This window comes from Perissodus microlepis, chromosome 3 (genome assembly GCF_051167445.1).
Source record: "Perissodus microlepis isolate ML-2025 ecotype Zambia chromosome 3, ASM5116744v1, whole genome shotgun sequence".
NCBI classification, from domain to species: Eukaryota; Metazoa; Chordata; class Actinopteri; order Cichliformes; family Cichlidae; genus Perissodus; species Perissodus microlepis.
Genome location: NC_140463.1, coordinates 49,384,640 through 49,403,235, shown reverse-complemented (window position 1 = coordinate 49,403,235; position 18,596 = coordinate 49,384,640). Strand labels below are relative to the sequence as shown.

The following is an 18,596-nucleotide window of genomic DNA, read 5'->3' as shown; positions in this document are numbered from 1 at the left end:
TCCATCCACGATCCGGTGCATATCATAGGTGCTATGGGACGCCTCAGGACGTGACAAATCGTCAGTATGTTACGCGTTGGGAATAAGAACGGTCTCTATAGAAACTATCTGTACCATGTAGAAAAAAGTGAATTTCTTGTGCTCCCTAGTGATACTATTAAAAGTTGCTATTATAGACAATGGTTTGTGTTACTGTCAGTACACTTGCTTCAGCAACATCCATTTAGTCTTATCAATAAATGAAGAAGGAACATTTACCAGTCATCTCCAATGGGGACCCTGAAAGGGAAGGTACAGAGGCTGGCCACAGTAGGATTGGACATATCATCCACCATCCAGTCAATCTCCTTCTTTAGTAGGATTGCCATGTTACTGGGCAAAAGCTTGAATGGCTGCCAGTCTTGAATGATGGTTGCGTTAGGGAGGACCCCGTGCATCAGGTCACTGTTTAAGTAGAGCTGCTGGATTGCTGTATGGTCCAGACGCACTGGAGGAGGACTGGAGCAAAAGGTGGACAAAGTGGATTCATTGTCTCCTTCTAGACCAAATTCAGAGAGATGCAGCTTGAGGTCTTCAGCTCTAAAGCGCATCAGCAGGATTCCCTGGAGAGAGAAAAGGCAGCATTGAAAGCATGCAAACAGCCCAAAAAGGCTCATGATGACTAAGAAGCCATTTAACATCAAGACAGATCAAAGCATATATTTACTCTACCTGCTTAGTTATGATGCGGTACTTTTCAAAGTCCTTTGGTCCAAGCTGATCATCACGGGTCAAGCGGCATACTTTGACCTCTGGATACCTAGATTTAACCAGCTCAGCACAAAAGCGTAGCAGAACACCTGCCACGCCCTTGCCCCTTTCCTGGGGGGCAACACGGAGACCTTCCACCAGCATGGTCTCCCCATCATCGATGACACAGACAGACTCCAGAGCAATCTACCAAGCAATCAAACAAAGGAAGATAACAGACAAGAAATTATAAGCCATCACGCTGACATGGATACTTTTAATTACTTATTTATCTAAGGGGCCAACTCTGCTGTGAGGTCATATCTAGTTGCCGGGTGTTTTACTCAAGCTCATAGTAGCAAGTTTGGCGGTCCGTTAATAGGAGAGATAATTTACTTAATTATGTGCTCGAATCAACAAACAGCATTCAGATATATGTTTTGTTGTGTTTTATATGTATAGTAGATGTATATGTAGAATGCAACCTGCTGAGGTTTCAGGCTGGCTGCATCAGGGTGATGCTTTACAACCATTTATCCAGTGAACTGAACTTTTACTACTGAGTGAACTTACCACTTTTCCATGTTTGCGTGCCAGTATAACTGTACGGTTGGTATCCTGCAGCCAGCTAGTGTATCTAGTAGGTAGATAGTCCAGGCCTCCATAGATGTCCTGGCTCATAGCCATGATTTCATCAAAGTCCTCCTCAGTTGCCACAGTAAACTGAAGGCCTGCCTGGGACAGGGCCTCTGGGAGCTGGGGCAAATTCAGGCTGGTATCAATCTTCATCTTGGAACAACTGATAAGATAAAAATGGAAGAGATATTATTGTGGACTATATTAAATCATATTTTGTGCTTCAGAGCGGGATGTCATTCTCGCGTAATCAAAAATAATTAGCCACAGATAAGTAAATCATTTTACCATTTTCTGAAAGCAGAATATAACAGACCTCAAGGTGTATGGCTGGTGAACCAAGTTCACCGATTCCATCCTTAGCAAAGGGGACAAAACATTAAACACTTTAGTATTAACCACACCAAGAGACACACATTCATTATTCAAAGGCACTAACCAATAGGAAATCAAACATACATGAGAAGAAGAATTAGGAGCTGATTGCTTCTGCAAATTGGATTGCAGATTTTTGCATTAGTGGAGAGGCCGTGCATGTAAAATAAGAGGTTCTATCTCGGACAGAGGCCAGAAGAGTCCTTGTTCATTAACCAAATTATTTAACAGCACATGTTTTCTTTCTCACAACACTGTGGGAAAGCCCCCAGTTTGGACTGGGTCTATCGTTGGTTCCATTCAAATACAATCAGTGCTCAAATGCTTTATGGATCACGTCTCTGATGTAACACATTTTTCAATTCAATCCAATTTTACTTATATTGCAATAGTTCACAAAAACAGCGACTATAGGTACTTTATATTAGAGCGAGAACCCCAGAAATCAGCTGAGCAAGATTTTGGTGTTGATCGGGAGAAAGAACTCCATTCGAAGAAAAGTTCAAGGAAGAGCCTGCATAGCATCGAATTATTATAAAGAAACCTAAAAAGTGCAGATTTGGGGATGAAAGGTTTTGGCCATTGCAGCACAAAATCCAAGATGAACATGTCCTACTATGCATAGTAGAAAAAAATTCAGCTTAAAGACAATAAAGCCTTTCTCTTCAAATTACAGCCCCACTTCAAAGACTGAAATATCCCTCTTTTACTACCAATGAAACATCAAGGAATGTGAAGAACAATAGCTGCACATCACTTTGAGAGGTGATCATGAATTGGGACGTTTACCTTACATCAACCTAACATCAACCACCTCGGTAGACATACCATTGCATGTCAATTTGTGTAGCAGTGGGTGGCAAATACAAGACTGTGGCAACAGCAAACCACAAGCCTCAAACACCGAACCACAAAGGAAAAAAGAGGGATTTTGCCGTATGTTCAGAGGACACAGATTGTGCAACCTCTGAAAGAACATGATTGGAGCAACTTGGTCAACAATCTGCCAGCGGTTGCCATGAAAGCTGGAAAAGATGATTCACAGTACAATAACATGCTCACAGCAGAGTAAAGCCAGAGGCATAGACTGCACATCAAACCACTAGCAACTACATTGAAGAAAATTAAAAGATCGTTGCCACAGAGTTATGACCCCAACTACAGACACAGAAGTAGTGAAATCCTGTGGTTCTGAAAACTCAAGTCCAATTCAACCACAGTTGTAGCTGAATCACAGAAGGGCAAGCAGAGAAGATGGCTCATTTTTAATACTGTTTAATGTCCAGCATCATATTCTAAACATCATAAGTTTGTAGTGGCTGTCCTGTGTGGACCACATTACTACAACTTTTTCAAGCTTCATCTTATCTGCATCACACATGTTGGCCAAGGAAACTTGTCTGTTATGATTCTAAATTAGTGAAGATCATTTACTGGCTAATGCTCTCTGTGTTCCCATCTGAAGCATAGATCCTAACTGATCTCAGAGCAGTGAAAGCAGATTCAGCGGCAGCTTGCCAGGCATGCCATCATGTGCAAGCCACCAGGAAAAAAGCTGCTGGCCTCTCAGCTTGCACAGCTCCAGTCATTGTTAACAGGAGATGGACAAAACCGTCAAAACACAGAGAGCTGCAGTTTTCTATGAGATTGAAAGAAGCACAGTTTTCAGTGGCTACAACCAACTGTGGCCACAACATGGCAGTAATGTTAACTGACAGGTTAATATTACTGACAGCGCTGTCTGAGATGAAAGGAGATAGATCGCTTTACTTTGGTATGTTTTAATTTATGTCTATTTTTAAACAACAGACTTTTGTATGACAGAGCATTGGGGTCACATTAAGAAAAAAATATTATTGATCATTCTGAGAATAAAGTCAAAATGTGGAGATTATACAGTTGTTTCGACAGTTGCTGTACCCTCTGAGTTTGTGAAATTGTACTTCAGAATCGGTTTTAGTAACCAGGAAGGACGTCATTTCTCTTTTAGCACATAAACACAGGGTGCTGAAAAGTATAAAGATGTTGAAAAGATGGTGGTGAAGCTACATGTGGTCAGACGGGGAAACCACACAAACCTGGTCGAGTGGCTGATTTGCTTCACTGACTCATGTAAACAAGTCATTTTGTATAACGACTGTGACGGTCTGTGTTGAAACAACAACTGTAATCTGCATGTTTCAACTTTTTTCTCAAAATAGTATTTAAACTTTTTTTTATAAAGCATTTTGAATAAATTTCGACTTTATTCTCAACATGATCAGTAACATGTTTTTTCTTAATGTGGCCCTAAAACTCTGTTGTACTATTGTCTTGCAGTATCACAAATTCTGAAATGTACAGTTTACAAATGAAGAACAGTTGCAAACTTTGCAAAACAACCCATTGTAGACTACAACTTTTCCACAGTAAGTTTTAACCTCAACCTCAAAGTGACAAAATCACACACAAAGAAAAAGAAATGACATTTGATTCAATATCTACCATTACAAAAATAAATATTTATTGTTCAATGTGAATACATAAGAATGCCATAGGGGCACTAAGGAGAAGCAACAACCTGTCCACATATTTCAGCATCTGCCAAACACAAAGCTGCTATTTTAAGCAATACATTTGTCTTCAGCCTCCACACACCTGCAGTACATAATTCTGTACTACTAGAATTGCTCACACTGAACACTTGTAATTATAAAATGTCAAAAATGTACAAGAGAAGAGAGAATCAGATAACCTTCGATGAAAATTTAAAGAAAAGTAAAATATATGGATGAAATGTATAAAGACGTAACTCTGAGAGAATCTTGGAAAGTAAAGGAATGCTTAATTTGTACGCCAACAATAAACAGTGCCTGTAGTAAAACGTTGCACCGTCATTAGGTTGTATTTCTGTGTAACAACTGGATGTTTGTTTGTGGTGCCGTGGTTAGCACTTGTGGATTAATGTTCTAGATTTGAACCCTTCAGAACTTTGTGTACTCTGGTTTCTTCCATTAATCCAAACACATTCATGTTGTTGGTGATATTTTTAATTAAGGTTGATGCAAAATAATTATGTCTTTAATGGAAGGCAGACTAGAGAGACTGAGGCTAGTAAAGCATGATATACATATCAAGCCATATTAAACATTGTAACCTTTTAAACCCAATTTATTGTTTTCGCTATTGTGGCTGAACTGGGTTATTATAAGTCTGTTTGTCTGGGTTTGTGATGTGCTGAAGCACTGGAGTGTGGACAGTTCATTGGGGAATTGCAGGCTAACACAGAAATGCTAAACATGTTCCTACAATCTATTAATCGGCCATGTGAGCTGCAAGGGCATTTGCAGTGAAAACACTGTCTGGTCACAACAGATTGAAATGTACACATTGGGGACGCTGGTATTTTTCCACCATGCCTTTGAAGCTGTGAGATGAGCTGCCATGCTTGGCTGAGTATCCTGGTCCTACCAGTGAGAGGAATGCTATTTTATTTTTGTCTTTCTGTCTCTCAAACACTTCTCTCGTGTTCCTAATGGTTCTCTCTCAATGGCTGGCAGTGTTCTCCAGACAAAATGGAATTGGGCAACACTGACTGACCATCTAACGTGCAACTATCAGTGCGGACCTACGTCTAGTTTTTGTCTGAGCTGCCCAAAGGAGCTTTAGAACTGGTGGTATGAAAACACAGCGGGAAAAAATGTAACCAAAAGATTCACAAAAACAAGGACCAGACCATGATGTGACTTTATTGGTGAGTCATGAAGAACACGCATTATTCAGTAATTTCAGTTCAGAAAAAAAAGCCTGCTGTTGGAAAATGTAGGCAGTGTGCCTTTCACTCACAGAGCAGTAGTAATGTTATAATAAACATACACAGCATTTTAACCAAGGTGACAATAAGTTGAAAAGACTATTCCTGGTATTAAATTTCTTACACTGGTCATCTTTGGTGTGAACCACAGTGTGAACAAACTTTATGCTTTTATGCATCAATAATGCTTAACAGTGAAGTGTGTACAGCTGCAGCTGTACTGAGGTTTACTGTTGGGAGTCTCTATGTGTTATTCACTCAATACACGATTTTAAAGCATGTATAGGCTGTCACATGCACAGGTGGCAAAAACTGGAAAAGCTGAAAGCTGAAATGCCACCGAAGCACATCGCCCTCCATAAGGGCAAGGACAGCAATAGCTATCATTCAGTTTTATTAGTGCTGTCAGCGCTAAGCTTGTTAAAATGCCGTTAACGCCGTTACCACAAATCTCCATTAGCGAGTTACCATGGTATCAACACGTTAGCGCGGTTAGCTCGTTGTACATTTCACAAATGAAGAACAGTTTCAAACTGCGGTCATGGTGTTAAAGTCATTTTAACAAGATTAACGCTGACAGCACAAATTTTTATACATTTTCTATGTGTGAACATATTCAGCTCTTTACAAGCAGAGAACGAGCCATGTGCTCAGCACACGTTGTTGTTGTTATATGTTGTAAACATGCAGCCTCCTCATTGCACTCAACTGAAAAAGTACACTGACATTCTTTAACAACCTATGAAAAATGTTAGCTCACATGGTCAGTACACTCTGGTGAAGTCACATGTCACATACATTCATAATGAACATACCATCTTTTTTCTCTGCTAAGAAGCAAGAAAATATATTTGGAATATGTTTCCAGCTTTCTTTTTTTGTGTTTTGCACCAGTTAAACACATAATTGTTTGGGCCATCACACTGAAAAGAACCCCAAATAGTACAAAACTCAAAGGAACACACCATGGATTCAGTTGGTTGGTCAAGTGATGACAACATGGACACCAAAATGATTCATGTCTCCTGGGTGCATCTGTGGCTCCAGTGCTTCATGCCAGTAGCCTCCATGTTGATGCAAAGACATTAGCATATCACTCTGTTGCATGATAGCAGGATCCGTTTCTCCCACGCAGCCCCGCCTATACATGAAACACACCATTGACACAAAGGCACCAGAAAATCATTAGTTTGTAAATCTGTCAACAATCATTCTGTGCTTGTTGTGATGACATTAAGACAACTGTGTCCTGCACTCAAACTATGTCACCTACGCTGGCTGGTTCTGTGTAGGATTAATAACAATTCAAGTAAATGTATAAAGTAACTGCACATTTCTATGAATCATAGCCACAGTTAAACTGATGTTGTTGTGTAACTGTGGAGAGCCTCGTAATCTGGTCTAGTTGTAATTTGTAAAGATTACAGAGATTAATGTATTTTAATAAAAGTTATTAACAAAGGCAGTTGCATATTGACACTGACGTTCCTGTCCCTCAACAGACAAATGACTAGTGCTCTCATTTTTGTGGTTGTGGGGTGACTATATAAAGAAAAAATATTCCAACAGCACAGCCAGTGACCGAGCAGTCTCAAAGATCAATAGTGATTTCTATCGTAAAACTATGAGAAGTGATGACAGGTGAAGTGATGAAACTTCACCTTCACAAATTATATTAAATGCAACATTTTTCTAAATAAAGATGAAATGATCAAAAAGCTTTTTAAATACTGAAGTGACCCAAACTGAATTCCAAAATGTATCTAAGAGCCTTCTGGGGGCAGCTGTACAGTTTTTTAGGATAAATGAATTGCAGTGCAATAAAGATGGATCCATACATGGGATTATGGAAACTGTTAGATTTTTTTTTTTTTGGAGATGAAAGAGTCTTTGTAAAAGCCTCAGCAGTTTTCACTAACTATTAATTATGTTATTTGTGTATTGAAGGCATGAAAACGTTTGCTTTTTCTTACGGTGAGCTGTTTGAAAGTGTTTGGATATTTAGTAGAATTCCTGGTGATGAAGAGAAGTCTGATGAACCCACTAAGTAGGTGATAAGTTGGTGAGGTAGAAGTAGACAGAAAATCCCCTCTGCTATATTTAACATCATACCTTGCACACACACATATGTGTTTGTATGTGTGTGTGTGTGTTTCTTTAGAATTCTCACTGAAGGCATCAAAACTATGAATGAACACATGTGGAATTATGTAGTAAACAAAAAAGTGTGAAATAACTCGTGTTTTATATCTTGGATTATATCTTGGTAATAACCACCCTTTGCTTTGATTCCTGCTTTGCTCACTCTTGGCGTTCTCTCCATGAGCTTCATGAGGTCGTCTCCTGAAATGGTTTCCAACAGTCTTGAAGGAGTTCCCAGAGATGCTGAGCACTTGTTGGTCCTTTGCCTTCACTCTGAGCTCCATCTCATCCCAAACCATCTCCACTGGGTTTAGGTCAGGTGACTGTGGAGGCCAGACCATCTGGTCAGCACTCCATCACTCTCCTTCTTGGTCAAACAGCCCTGACACAGCCTGGAGGTGTGTTTAGGGTCATTGCTCTGTTAAAAATAAATGATGGGATGCATGTGGCTGCAGGATGCTGTGGTAGCCATGATGGTTCAGTGCGCCTTCAATTTTGAATAAATCTCCAACTGTGTCAGCAGTAAAGCCCCCCCCACACCATCACATCTCCTCCTCCATGCTTCACAGTGGGAACCATGCATGTAGAGACCTTCGTTCACCTTTCCTCTGTCACACAAAGACACGGCAGGTGGAACCAAAGATCTCAGATTTGGACCCATCAGACCAAAGCACAGATGTCCTCTGGTCTAATGTCCACTCCTTGTGTTTCTCAGCAGCTGTTTGACCATAAAGGCCTGATTCCCACAGTCTCCTCTGAACATGTAGAGATGTGTCTGCTACTGGAGCTCTGCGTGGCATCTATCTGGGCTCTAATCTGAGCTGCTAACTTGTGATTTCTGAGGCTGGTGACTCGGATGAATGTATCCTCAGCAGCAGAGGGGACTCCTGCTCTTCCTTTCCTGGGGCGTCCTCATGTGAGACAGTTTCAGCGTGGTCTTGATGGGTTTTGTGACTGCACTTGGGGACACATTCAAAGTTTTAGCAGTTTTACAGACTGACTGACCTTCAGTTCTTAAAGTAATGATGGGCTGTTGTTTCTCTCAGCTGATTGGTTCTTGCCATAATATGGATTCTAACAGTTGTCAAATATGGCTGTCAGCTGTGCACCAACCTGACTGCTGCACAACACAACTGATGGTCCCAACTTCATTAAGAAGGCAAGAAATTCAACAAATGAACCCTGACAGGCACACCTGTGAGGGGAAACACGTCAGGTGACGACAGCATGAAGCTCACTGAGAGAAGGCCGAGGGTTTGCAGCGCTGCCAACAAAGCAAAGGCTGGAACCTAAAATATAAAACATATTTATCACTTTTGTCTTCACTACATAATCCCATATATCTTGCTTCATATATTTGATGTCTTCAGTTTGTATCTACATATGGCAAATGGGGGTGTGTGATCTCTGGCTCTGTTGCTGCTGTTGCACAGAGGATCACCTGGCCACTCAGTCAGAGTGAGCGGGGGCCCAGCGGAACGGACCACGGCGGACAACTAACCCACTTCTGTCCTATCTGCCTTCCCAGGGTCCAGAAACAGCCGGCACTGTTCCTGAGCAACAGAGCGCATCACAGATGCCGGGGCAGGAGTGCTAGAAGTGTGGGCTGCCAGGACACCTGAGGCCTGACTGTCCGCTGATGGAAGTAGGATAGGTGTTCCCCATCGCCGGGGCTCCGGCACCCTCCCCCGGTCCCAGACGGACTACCGCATTCTGGTAAGGTGTCAAGTGGGTATAGACCAGGCTTTGGTAGACACAGGCTGCACGCAGACTCTGGTCAACCAAACCCTGTTTCGCCCGGGGGTATTGTTAGAGGCTGAGTGGGTGGAGGTTAGATGTGTGCATGGGGACGTCCACAAATATCTCATGGTGCCGCTGCTGATTAAATTTAAGGGCAGAATGCAGTTATATCGTATCCCTGATTTTGGGAACCTTTTGGGGCTGTGGGTCAATGATTCACCCCCACGGGAGATTTCCCACTGGAGCAGTCATGTGACCAGTGTTGGTCAAGTTACTTGAAAATAGTAATTAGTTACTCATTACTTTTCCAAGAAAGTAATCCTGTAATCCCATTCTTCATATTCCAGCATATAAAATAAAATGGAGGTCCCATTTGAGCGCATTGGAATGGACCTCATTGGGCCATTTCACCAGAGTGTACGTGGCTATCGCTTTGTACTAGTTCTGGTGGATTATGCAATCCAATACCCAGAAGCAGTGCCGCTGTGCACCTTTTCTGCAAAGACAGTGGTGCAGGCGCTGTTTCAGGTATCCCAAAAGAGATCCTGACAGACCAGCTCACGTCGTTCATGTCTTGCACACTAAAAGAGCTGGACGAATGATTGTGTGTTAAATCAGCATCTACCATCATCAGACTGATGGGCTGATGAAGAAGCTGAATAAGACTTGAATAAGACCCTGATTCAGATGTTCGGATGTTGCTGCATTGCAACAGAGTTTTGCAGATGTGATCTCCGCCTTTACGATGCTCATAGAGCACCATTTTGAAATGCAGCCTGGCGTCACCGGGAGTTCACAGCCCTTCACGTTGCCTGAACATAAGCAACATTTCAGCCAATTCAGAAAGAATTGGCTGAAATGCTGAAAATGGGAGTGATAGAAGAGTCACACAGCACTTAGTGTAGCCCCATAGTTCTGGTATGAAGAAAGAGGGGTCTATACAGTTCTGTGTCACTACCACAGGGTGAAAAAAGTGTCACAGTTTGATGCCTACCCCATGCCCTGGGTCGATGAGCTCCTGGACTGATTAGGTAATGCTTGATTTTTCACAACACTTGATTTAACCAACCAGAGTCGAAGGAAAACACTGTCTTCTCCACTCCGTACAGTTTGTTCCAATTTGTCACACTTGTGTTCGGCTTGTTCAGAGCCCCGGCCACTTTCCAGTGCCTCATGGAGCTAGAGGGTCTCAATGCCCGGTGGTATCTAGTTGTAAAGCCAGACACCCCCGGGTTCGGCTCGATGCAGCTCTGACGTCAGTCGGGCAGTGGGGGGGAGGGGGGGGGGGGGGTGTTCTCTGGCTCTGCTGCAGTGGTGCAGTGGGCTGCAGTGCCAAGGAGGCTGAGGACCAGGTAGAGGGGATTCAATCAATTAATGCTCCTCTTTTTGTAGTGACACTGAGGACCACTGTGTGTGTGCAGAGACAGAGCACTCAAGGTGCTGACCAGGAGAGAGAGATATGGTCAGAAGTTTTCATGCAGTTATCATTGGCATGAATATCATAGCATTAGATCTGTTAATTATTTATTTGAACTGTTCTTTTTGTTTGGATGGAATGGTACAGCGTGCATCTTTAATGAGTTAGTTTACATACAGGCTCATATAAACACCTAATATTTGATTAAATGTCCCTTAGTTCAACCAGATGTTTTTGGTAGTCATCAAGAAGCTTCTGGCATAATTCTGGATGGATATTTGATGACTCTTCATGGGAGAATTGGAAGTTTCAGTTTATTTCAGTGGACTAGCTCATGAAGTTTGTTGGTTGGTTTCCTAGCACTGGTTTGGCTTTTAAGAATGGTCCACAAATTTTCACCAGGGCTGAGCTCAGGGCTTTCCAGGTATTCCATAAGCCCAATGTTAGTCTGTTTTATCCATTCATTGTCCTGTTGGAACTCCCAGCTGTGTCCGAGTTCCCACCAGCTAGCTGTTGATTAATGCTGATGCTCCCTCCCTTTCGTGCTGCAGATCGATCCCTCGAGCACCTGGGCTATGGGATCGATCTCCCAGCAGGTGAGGGGGGTTTCACCCAGAAACTGTCATAATGGGAAACACAGTAGTCACAGACAATCCAGTGGGTAGTTGACTTCCTTTGCTATTAACTCCTCGGATGCTCACTCATCATGCCCACACTGGCGATGGGGTTTGTGGCAAGGTGTGGTGGTGCAGGTGGTTCCAAGGCATTGCCAGAGGAGACTGGTTGACACAGCTGGTAAAAACTGGCAGCTTCAAATTTTAATCAATCAAGAATGTGTCGATGTCTTTTGGAGCAGGATCTTCTTCCTTGGTTGGTACCCTCTCAGTCTCTGGGAATCTAAAACCTGCTTCCCTACACAATGACACTGGTGGTCCAGCAGCTTCCAGTTAATAGCAGTGTTGAGCCCTGTTTTTTTCCTGGATTGTTCCGAACCATCCAAACATTTCTTCACATCTTATGGTGGCAGTCTGGGTCTTCATCCAGACCCAGCAAAGTGGTGACACACCTGAATAACTACTACAGTTTTTTTATTTTAATTTTGGAATTATGGTCTTGGAATCTCCAGTTGTTTAGAAATGGCTCCAAGAGGTCTTCTTAGCTTGTGTAAATCTACAATTGTGCTTCTTACATCTTTACTGAATTATTTGGAGTTTCCCTTTGATCTGAGCAATTGGTCAACCAGTAAGTACTGTCAAAAAATCCTTCTTTATGTTGGCAAAGAGAAGCAGTAGTTAATCTACCAGTAGTGGCACGGTGGTTAGCACTGTTGCTTCACAGCACTGTTGCCCTGGCCAGGGCCTTTCTGTGTGGAGTTTGCGTGTTCTCCATGTTGTTTGCATGTTCTCCCCATGTTTGTGTGGGTTCTCTCTGGGTATTCCAGCTTCCTCCCACAGTCCAAAGACATGCAGTTAGTGGAGTTGGGTTAACTGGTAATTCTAAAAAACCCTGTCCAAGGTGCACCTGGACAGGGTTTTTTCTCTCGCCCTATAGTAGCTGGGATAGGCTCGAGCCCCCCCTGCCACCCTGACAAGGATAAGCGAAAGAGAATGGTTGGACAGAAAGACATTGTAAAACCTTTAGCACCATTTCTTCAGAGTGTTGAGTAATATATATATGTACTAAATAAATTCTAACTTTTGCCCCAATTAATTTTTTAAAATAATTTTTAATTTAGCTTTTAAAGGTGTATGCTATAATCATTCCAGCGAGGAAATATAAAAGTTCAAAGGAATCATTAAAAGCACAACTACTATGAAATTCATGCCCATCATAATTGTATGTAAAATTCACAACTGTATATAATGCACAAATTAAGTACACTGAAACATATCAGTCTGTTGACATACCAATATATGGACAAATTGTAATTAACCAGAATGTGCTGAGTGTCTTTTTTTTAAATATAGTTCTCTTGATTAAACAAGTACTCACACTGCCTGTGACTTTGTTCATGTTAACCACACAGAGGTTGAACTTAAACAACTGTAACAAGAAAAAAAGTTTACTCCAATCCTAAAAAAATGTCTTTTTAATTTGGAAATTTCCTCAAATAACTACCTACATGAACATAATATCAAAACCAAATTGCAGTTCTTACACTTACCCAATAAATTATTCTTTTGAAAAAGATTGCATCTGATGAATTTAAGCTATTTGTTCCAAAAAATTTGGAGAGTTTAGAATCATGCAGGCTCTGTAGGCTTGACTGGGGAGTAAACAAGCCCCAAATTTGCAAAGCGTATTTAAATATTCAGCAACATCATGCAAAAGGATCAGGAAAACAGTTTGATATGAACACATGCAAAAACTTTGAGCATTCTTCGTCCTTCAGTCTGCTCAGATATGTCTGTGTGTGTTCCATGTCACAAGCATCGCTGAAGCACTCTTTCCATGCAGTGGTTTGGAGTTACACAAACTAGCCACAATATTAAAACCACTGAGAGGTAAAGTAAAAAATAATTGAACATCTCACCGTAATGTTGTTATGTTCTGCTAAAAAACCTTGGTTTCTGGCAGTGTTGTGGATGTGACTTTGACATGTACAATGCACCTTAAGACTATTGCAGATCAAACACACCTCCACATAGCAACAGTGCCCCCTGATGGCAGCTGTCTCATTCAGCTTATTCCCGATGCACCTCCGCTGGAAGAAAATGCAACAAAGACTCCCCAGATCCTGATCTAATCAAGGATCTGCAGGCTACAGCAGAAGACGTTCCAGACACAACAAACACCCCCAACATCTGTTGCACCCATGCTCTGACTGCTTTGACAACACAAGCAGGTCTGTGCAATTTTAAGCAGGTGGTTTTAATGTTGTGGCTGATGATCATTATTAAAAGTGATTATTCATAGGCTCTAATACGCTTAGTTTAGCAAACTTAATTTGTTTGCTGATGTGACAAAAGTTAGGGCTTCACCTCCAGCTGGGTAACTTGTTTTAATGTTTATGTGGAAATATATCACTGATGATCAGTGGTAAGAACAAATAGACACATCTTTTGCTCTTTCTTCCTCACCCAACTGGTCCCGCCCCTCCCTGAGCCTGGCTCTGCCGGAGGTTTCTTCCTGTTGAAAGAGAGTTTTTCCTTCCCACTGTTGCCAAGTGTTTGCTCATAGGGGTCATGTGATTCTTAATATTTGTCCATATTATTGTAGGGTCTACCTTACAATATATAATATACCTTGAGGCGACTTTTATTGTGATTTTTTTATAAATAAAACAGAATTGAAAAGAAACCTCATGTTAAAATAAATGTAATTTTTCTAACAGATTCAATTTGGTCTGCAACACATTTTGCCACATTGTTTAAAATGCTGGTGGACTACATCTTGGAGTTCCAGTGGCAGTAGTTCCTTACACTATCACAGGGCCATCCCATATGGAAAAGATATATATAAATCTTATAAAGTTTGTATCTGTCTTGTGTGAAACTTGTATGGAAAGCATACAAGAGTGAAAACAGATATAAGATCCCTTGAAAAATTATATAATGAAACTTGTATGTTTTGGATACTTACTAAAACAATATATGAAAGTAATGAGAAAGTGGCCACTTTCATGAGTAAATCATATAAGTTTTTACTATTTCTTTTCCATATGGGATAGCTTGGCGCCTGTTAGCAGAAAGAGGGCAAATTACAATGTAGTAGTTGACTCATTCCTTTAAAACCAGAGTAAATGACTCTGAGGGCTCCTGGCTATGAATGAAATGTTGAATGAATGTTATGTATGCTTTTTGAATTGCTTAAATAAATGTGAGAAAAGTATAAAAGACTCCAAAACATTTTGTGTTTAAAAGGGTTTTTTTTAATTGATTTTGGTAACAGACAATAGAACAGCAGCTTTTATTATGTGTAAGGTTTTAGGGGCTCATTAACAATGCATCCGTGCTGTCTCTGTCATCTGGATCCATGCTTGAATGGAAAAGCAGTTGCCCCTGTTTTTTTCTGGAAATATAGAAACACATATTATGCTACGAATTTTGACTTTTGTGATCAAGTAGTTACCACATATAAAAGTAAAACATGCACTTTACTGAATGTTCCCTTACCTGGGCAAGGACTTCAGAAGCCTTTAACCAGCATCAGAGAAAACACCATTCCTCTAAGCTTTCACTGAATCCATCTAGCATGTGCGATTAATGGTTTAAGCCCACTACCTGTACAACAAAGCACTGGTTATGAATGATGGGATATTTAAGACGGCATCGATAATTCAGAAAAGGTTTTCTTGGGCTCTACAACCTGATTAGTTTAGATGAAACATCACTTATTTTTCTGAGTTACAAAACACAACAGTAAAGAATATTTTTTCTACTTCTTGTTTCTGTGCTTCATAACTTCACTTTTATTAAATGATTTGTTCAAGTGCTGATAAATTGACAATTGGTGTTCTAGTGTTAAGTAATTTAATTAGACCAGAATATGTAGGGTTTTACTTTTTCTTTTTCTTTATCTCTCATCAAACAGAAAAAATAGAGTTGAATAGATAACTTTATTATCCACATCAGTGGAAAATTGTCTTCAGTTCATGAAGCCATAAACAAATCAAGCAAATAACTTCACATCAACCTGCATTCACACTTCCATACAAGCACACATACAAAACATACAACAACAATAAAAACACATCACAGCATCTCATTATTCAGTATACCGATTGCTCTTTGCACAACTGACCCCTATAAGGTCATCCTGTGGGCGCTAATTCAAAGTCAGAATAAAGAGGGTGTTCACAGTCAGCAACAATAGACCGAGCTTCCCTGAAAACAGCCTCATGATGCAGCTTATCAAGCGAAGTTTGTTGTCCGCCAGTAATTTTTCCAGCAGTTCAGACAATCCTGTTTAGTTCTTACTTGCCACAGTTGGGTTACCATACCAGACTGAAATACTGAACATAAGGATGCTTCTGATCTAGCTCACTTAAACTCTTTCCAGCACGTTGTGGTTCCAAAGCCTCCTAATAAGAAAGAATCTCTGATTAGCTTTCTTGTAATAAATTGTGTCAGAGACCGGTTAATGTGATCGCCACGTGCCAAAAATGAGAGGATTCATCATGGCAAGAACACCGAATAATCTTCACACAATTAAACCTGCATAATAAAACATAAGACATGCTATGGTGAACACTGTGTCAGCAGCATATAGCCACACCCCCTCCCCTTACATGTCCCATTTTGTGAATGCAAAACTCTCCAAAACTGCAGCTCCTGTGGGATGTTCCTGGTTTGCAATCCAAAGTAGTCCAAAGAAGGGCAGTGATGAACTATTAAAAGTGTCGTGGATGCATACGGCTTAATTATTCACGTGGGGAACAAAGGCTGGCCTGCGTCGTCCATTTCAACAGATGTGCTACTGTGGTTCAAATTCCCCCAAAATGTAATGCTGCTTCTGACAGAAAGGTATCAGAAAGCACAGTAACCCCGGGATATGTTGGAGAGATTACATCTCAGGAGTAGGTGGTGAGAGGGAGGTCTGAGCTTCTCTGCTGCTGCCCCCGTGACCTGACTTGGCTGCATGACTTTTTGTTTTGCTATTTTAAATTTGAACTTTTATTGAAGTGGTTATGAATTTTCAAACAGCGGCATCCTTCATAATGCACAGCAGAGTGTACTACACTGTTTATTTACAATTTTTGAGCATACTGTCATATTTTACTAACACGTGAACATCTTTTGCAGTAACATGCTTTCAAATTATATTCAACACGATGCGAGGTGCCACGCAATTAACTGGAAAGTTTCATTTTTGAAGAATATGACGAATGGGATAAAATGCCTTTGTTATTCATTTTAGACATTTTCCATTTAATTGTTCTTAAATGTAACAGAATATCTGAGTGTTCCTTAGCTTTAGATTAGTCAGTTAGTCTAATTGTTTTTCTCAATAAGTCGGCTAACAAATTAGTCGCCGGGAACATCCGTCAATAGTACTGAGCGCTGCACTGAGGTCTAGCAGGACAAGCACAGAGATGAGTCCACTGTCAGAGGTCAACATCATTTGTAACCTTCACTAAAGCTGTTTCTGTGCTGTGATGGGTTTTACAGAGACCTTTTTTATAGGGCAACAAACTATTTTTCTGGGCTAAATGATCCACCCTTCCATCCATTTCCTTCCTCTTATCCAGCGCTGGGTCACACGGGTAGCAGGCTAAGCAGAGGAGCCCAGACTTCCCTCTCCCTGGCTACCTCCTCTAGCTTGTTCAGGGAAACGCCAAGGCAAGCCAACAGATATCATCTCTCCAGCCTGTCTGCCCCAGGGTTTCCACCCAGTGGGACATGCCTACAACACCTCACCCAGGAGCCATCCCTGTCAGATGCCTCAATTGGTCTATCAAAACCTGTATGGTTACTACAGCTGGATGTGTGTTTGATTTTATAAACGGATTTATTGTAAATGGTCTGATTCTTATACAGCGCTTTTCTACTCAAAGCGTTGTATACAACATGAGTTATTTACCCAATCACACCCATTCCCACAAGCACTTTCTCTGTGCGTAGTGCTTTCTAACTACATTCACACACATTCATAAAATGTGCCAAACACATTCTAAAGACTAATGGAGAAGTGCATGAAGGATATGCATTTGAAAGAGGTGCTAGTTTTTTCTCAAATTGATTGTGTTCTCTAAAACCCTGGAAGATCATGAAGCAAGATTGTTGGAGGTCCTCACTCATTTCAGAGAGTTCAGATTAAAGTTATCACCTGAAAAGTGTGTGTTTCTCCAGACCTCAGTGCGGTACCAGGGGCACGTAGTGTCCCAAAATGGAGCTGACACATCCAGAGAAAATCTCTGCCCTTTGTACTTGGAAAGTCCCTCGAGATCTCAGAGAATTGTGATCTTTTCTTGGATTTGCTGGATATTATCGAAGGTCTCTAAAAGACTATTCCAGCATTGTGAAGTCCCTCAATGATCTGATTCATGGTCATCCTCAATCTACCAAAAGGTTTAGATCAAGAGTCAGCCAAGACCAATATCACCCTCCCAAAGGGCTTTTTGGGAACCGCTGGACATTAGCTTGCCAGCAGGCATTTTAGTTGCCAGAATGGCCTATGATGCATGTCTCTGTATGGGTTTCATCTCTCTCAAACCAGACGAAAGTGGAACCAAAGACATCCTTTTAATTGCTGATCACTTTACTAAGTATGCAATTGCCATAGCGACGTGCAATCAAAAACCCAGCACATACAATTCCACCAAGACTGAAATGACTGGGTTTGCAAACTTATCTTTGGTTGTTAGCCTCCACTCCACTCCTGAGACTGCATCAGGACTACTGCCCTGAGGCTATCTATCCACAGAGAGTAGTGACAAGCCTGTGAGGCAGACACAAGGACTTAAGCCAGCAACATGTCTCAGACTCTGATCAATAATATCCAGACCAAATCTCACAGACTGACCAGTCATGTAACTTCCCTGCTGACAGTCCAGATTTAGTAACTCTTCCAGTATCTGACAGCCATCTTCATGACACAGAAATCGTCATTGCAGACCAAAATCCACCAGCAGAGCTGCAGACTGAAAGAGTTGCATTTTAAAGTTTCAGATGTGTCCTTGATCCATCACAGCTGATTTAAATGGTTAAGTTACCTCCTCAAGATTTCTTGAAGTTCTCCAGAGGCCTGATATCGAACTAATCATTTGATTCAGATGTGTTGACTCAGGGTGAGATCTAAAACCTGCAGCCGGCCCTTGAGGCC

General features: G+C 41.3%; 1 protein-coding gene across 2 annotated transcripts in view; it reads right to left on the bottom strand.

The window, feature by feature from the left end:
- The window catches only part of nat16 (N-acetyltransferase 16), a 40,628-nt gene that overhangs the window by 8,081 nt on the left and 13,951 nt on the right, over positions 1-18,596 (bottom strand). Inside the window, exons 2-5 of one of the 2 annotated variants that reach the window (XM_084916987.1) lie at positions 6,499-6,674; positions 1,303-1,528; positions 712-936; positions 259-602 (exon numbers count right to left, since the gene is read on the bottom strand). In XM_084916987.1, coding sequence (XP_084773113.1) covers positions 259-602; positions 712-936; positions 1,303-1,518 — 785 coding nt within the window. In that variant the 5' untranslated portion in view covers positions 1,519-1,528; positions 6,499-6,674. The remainder of the gene's footprint in view (positions 1-258; positions 603-711; positions 937-1,302; positions 1,529-6,498; positions 6,675-18,596) is intronic. The other variant, XM_084916979.1, reaches the window with a different exon arrangement.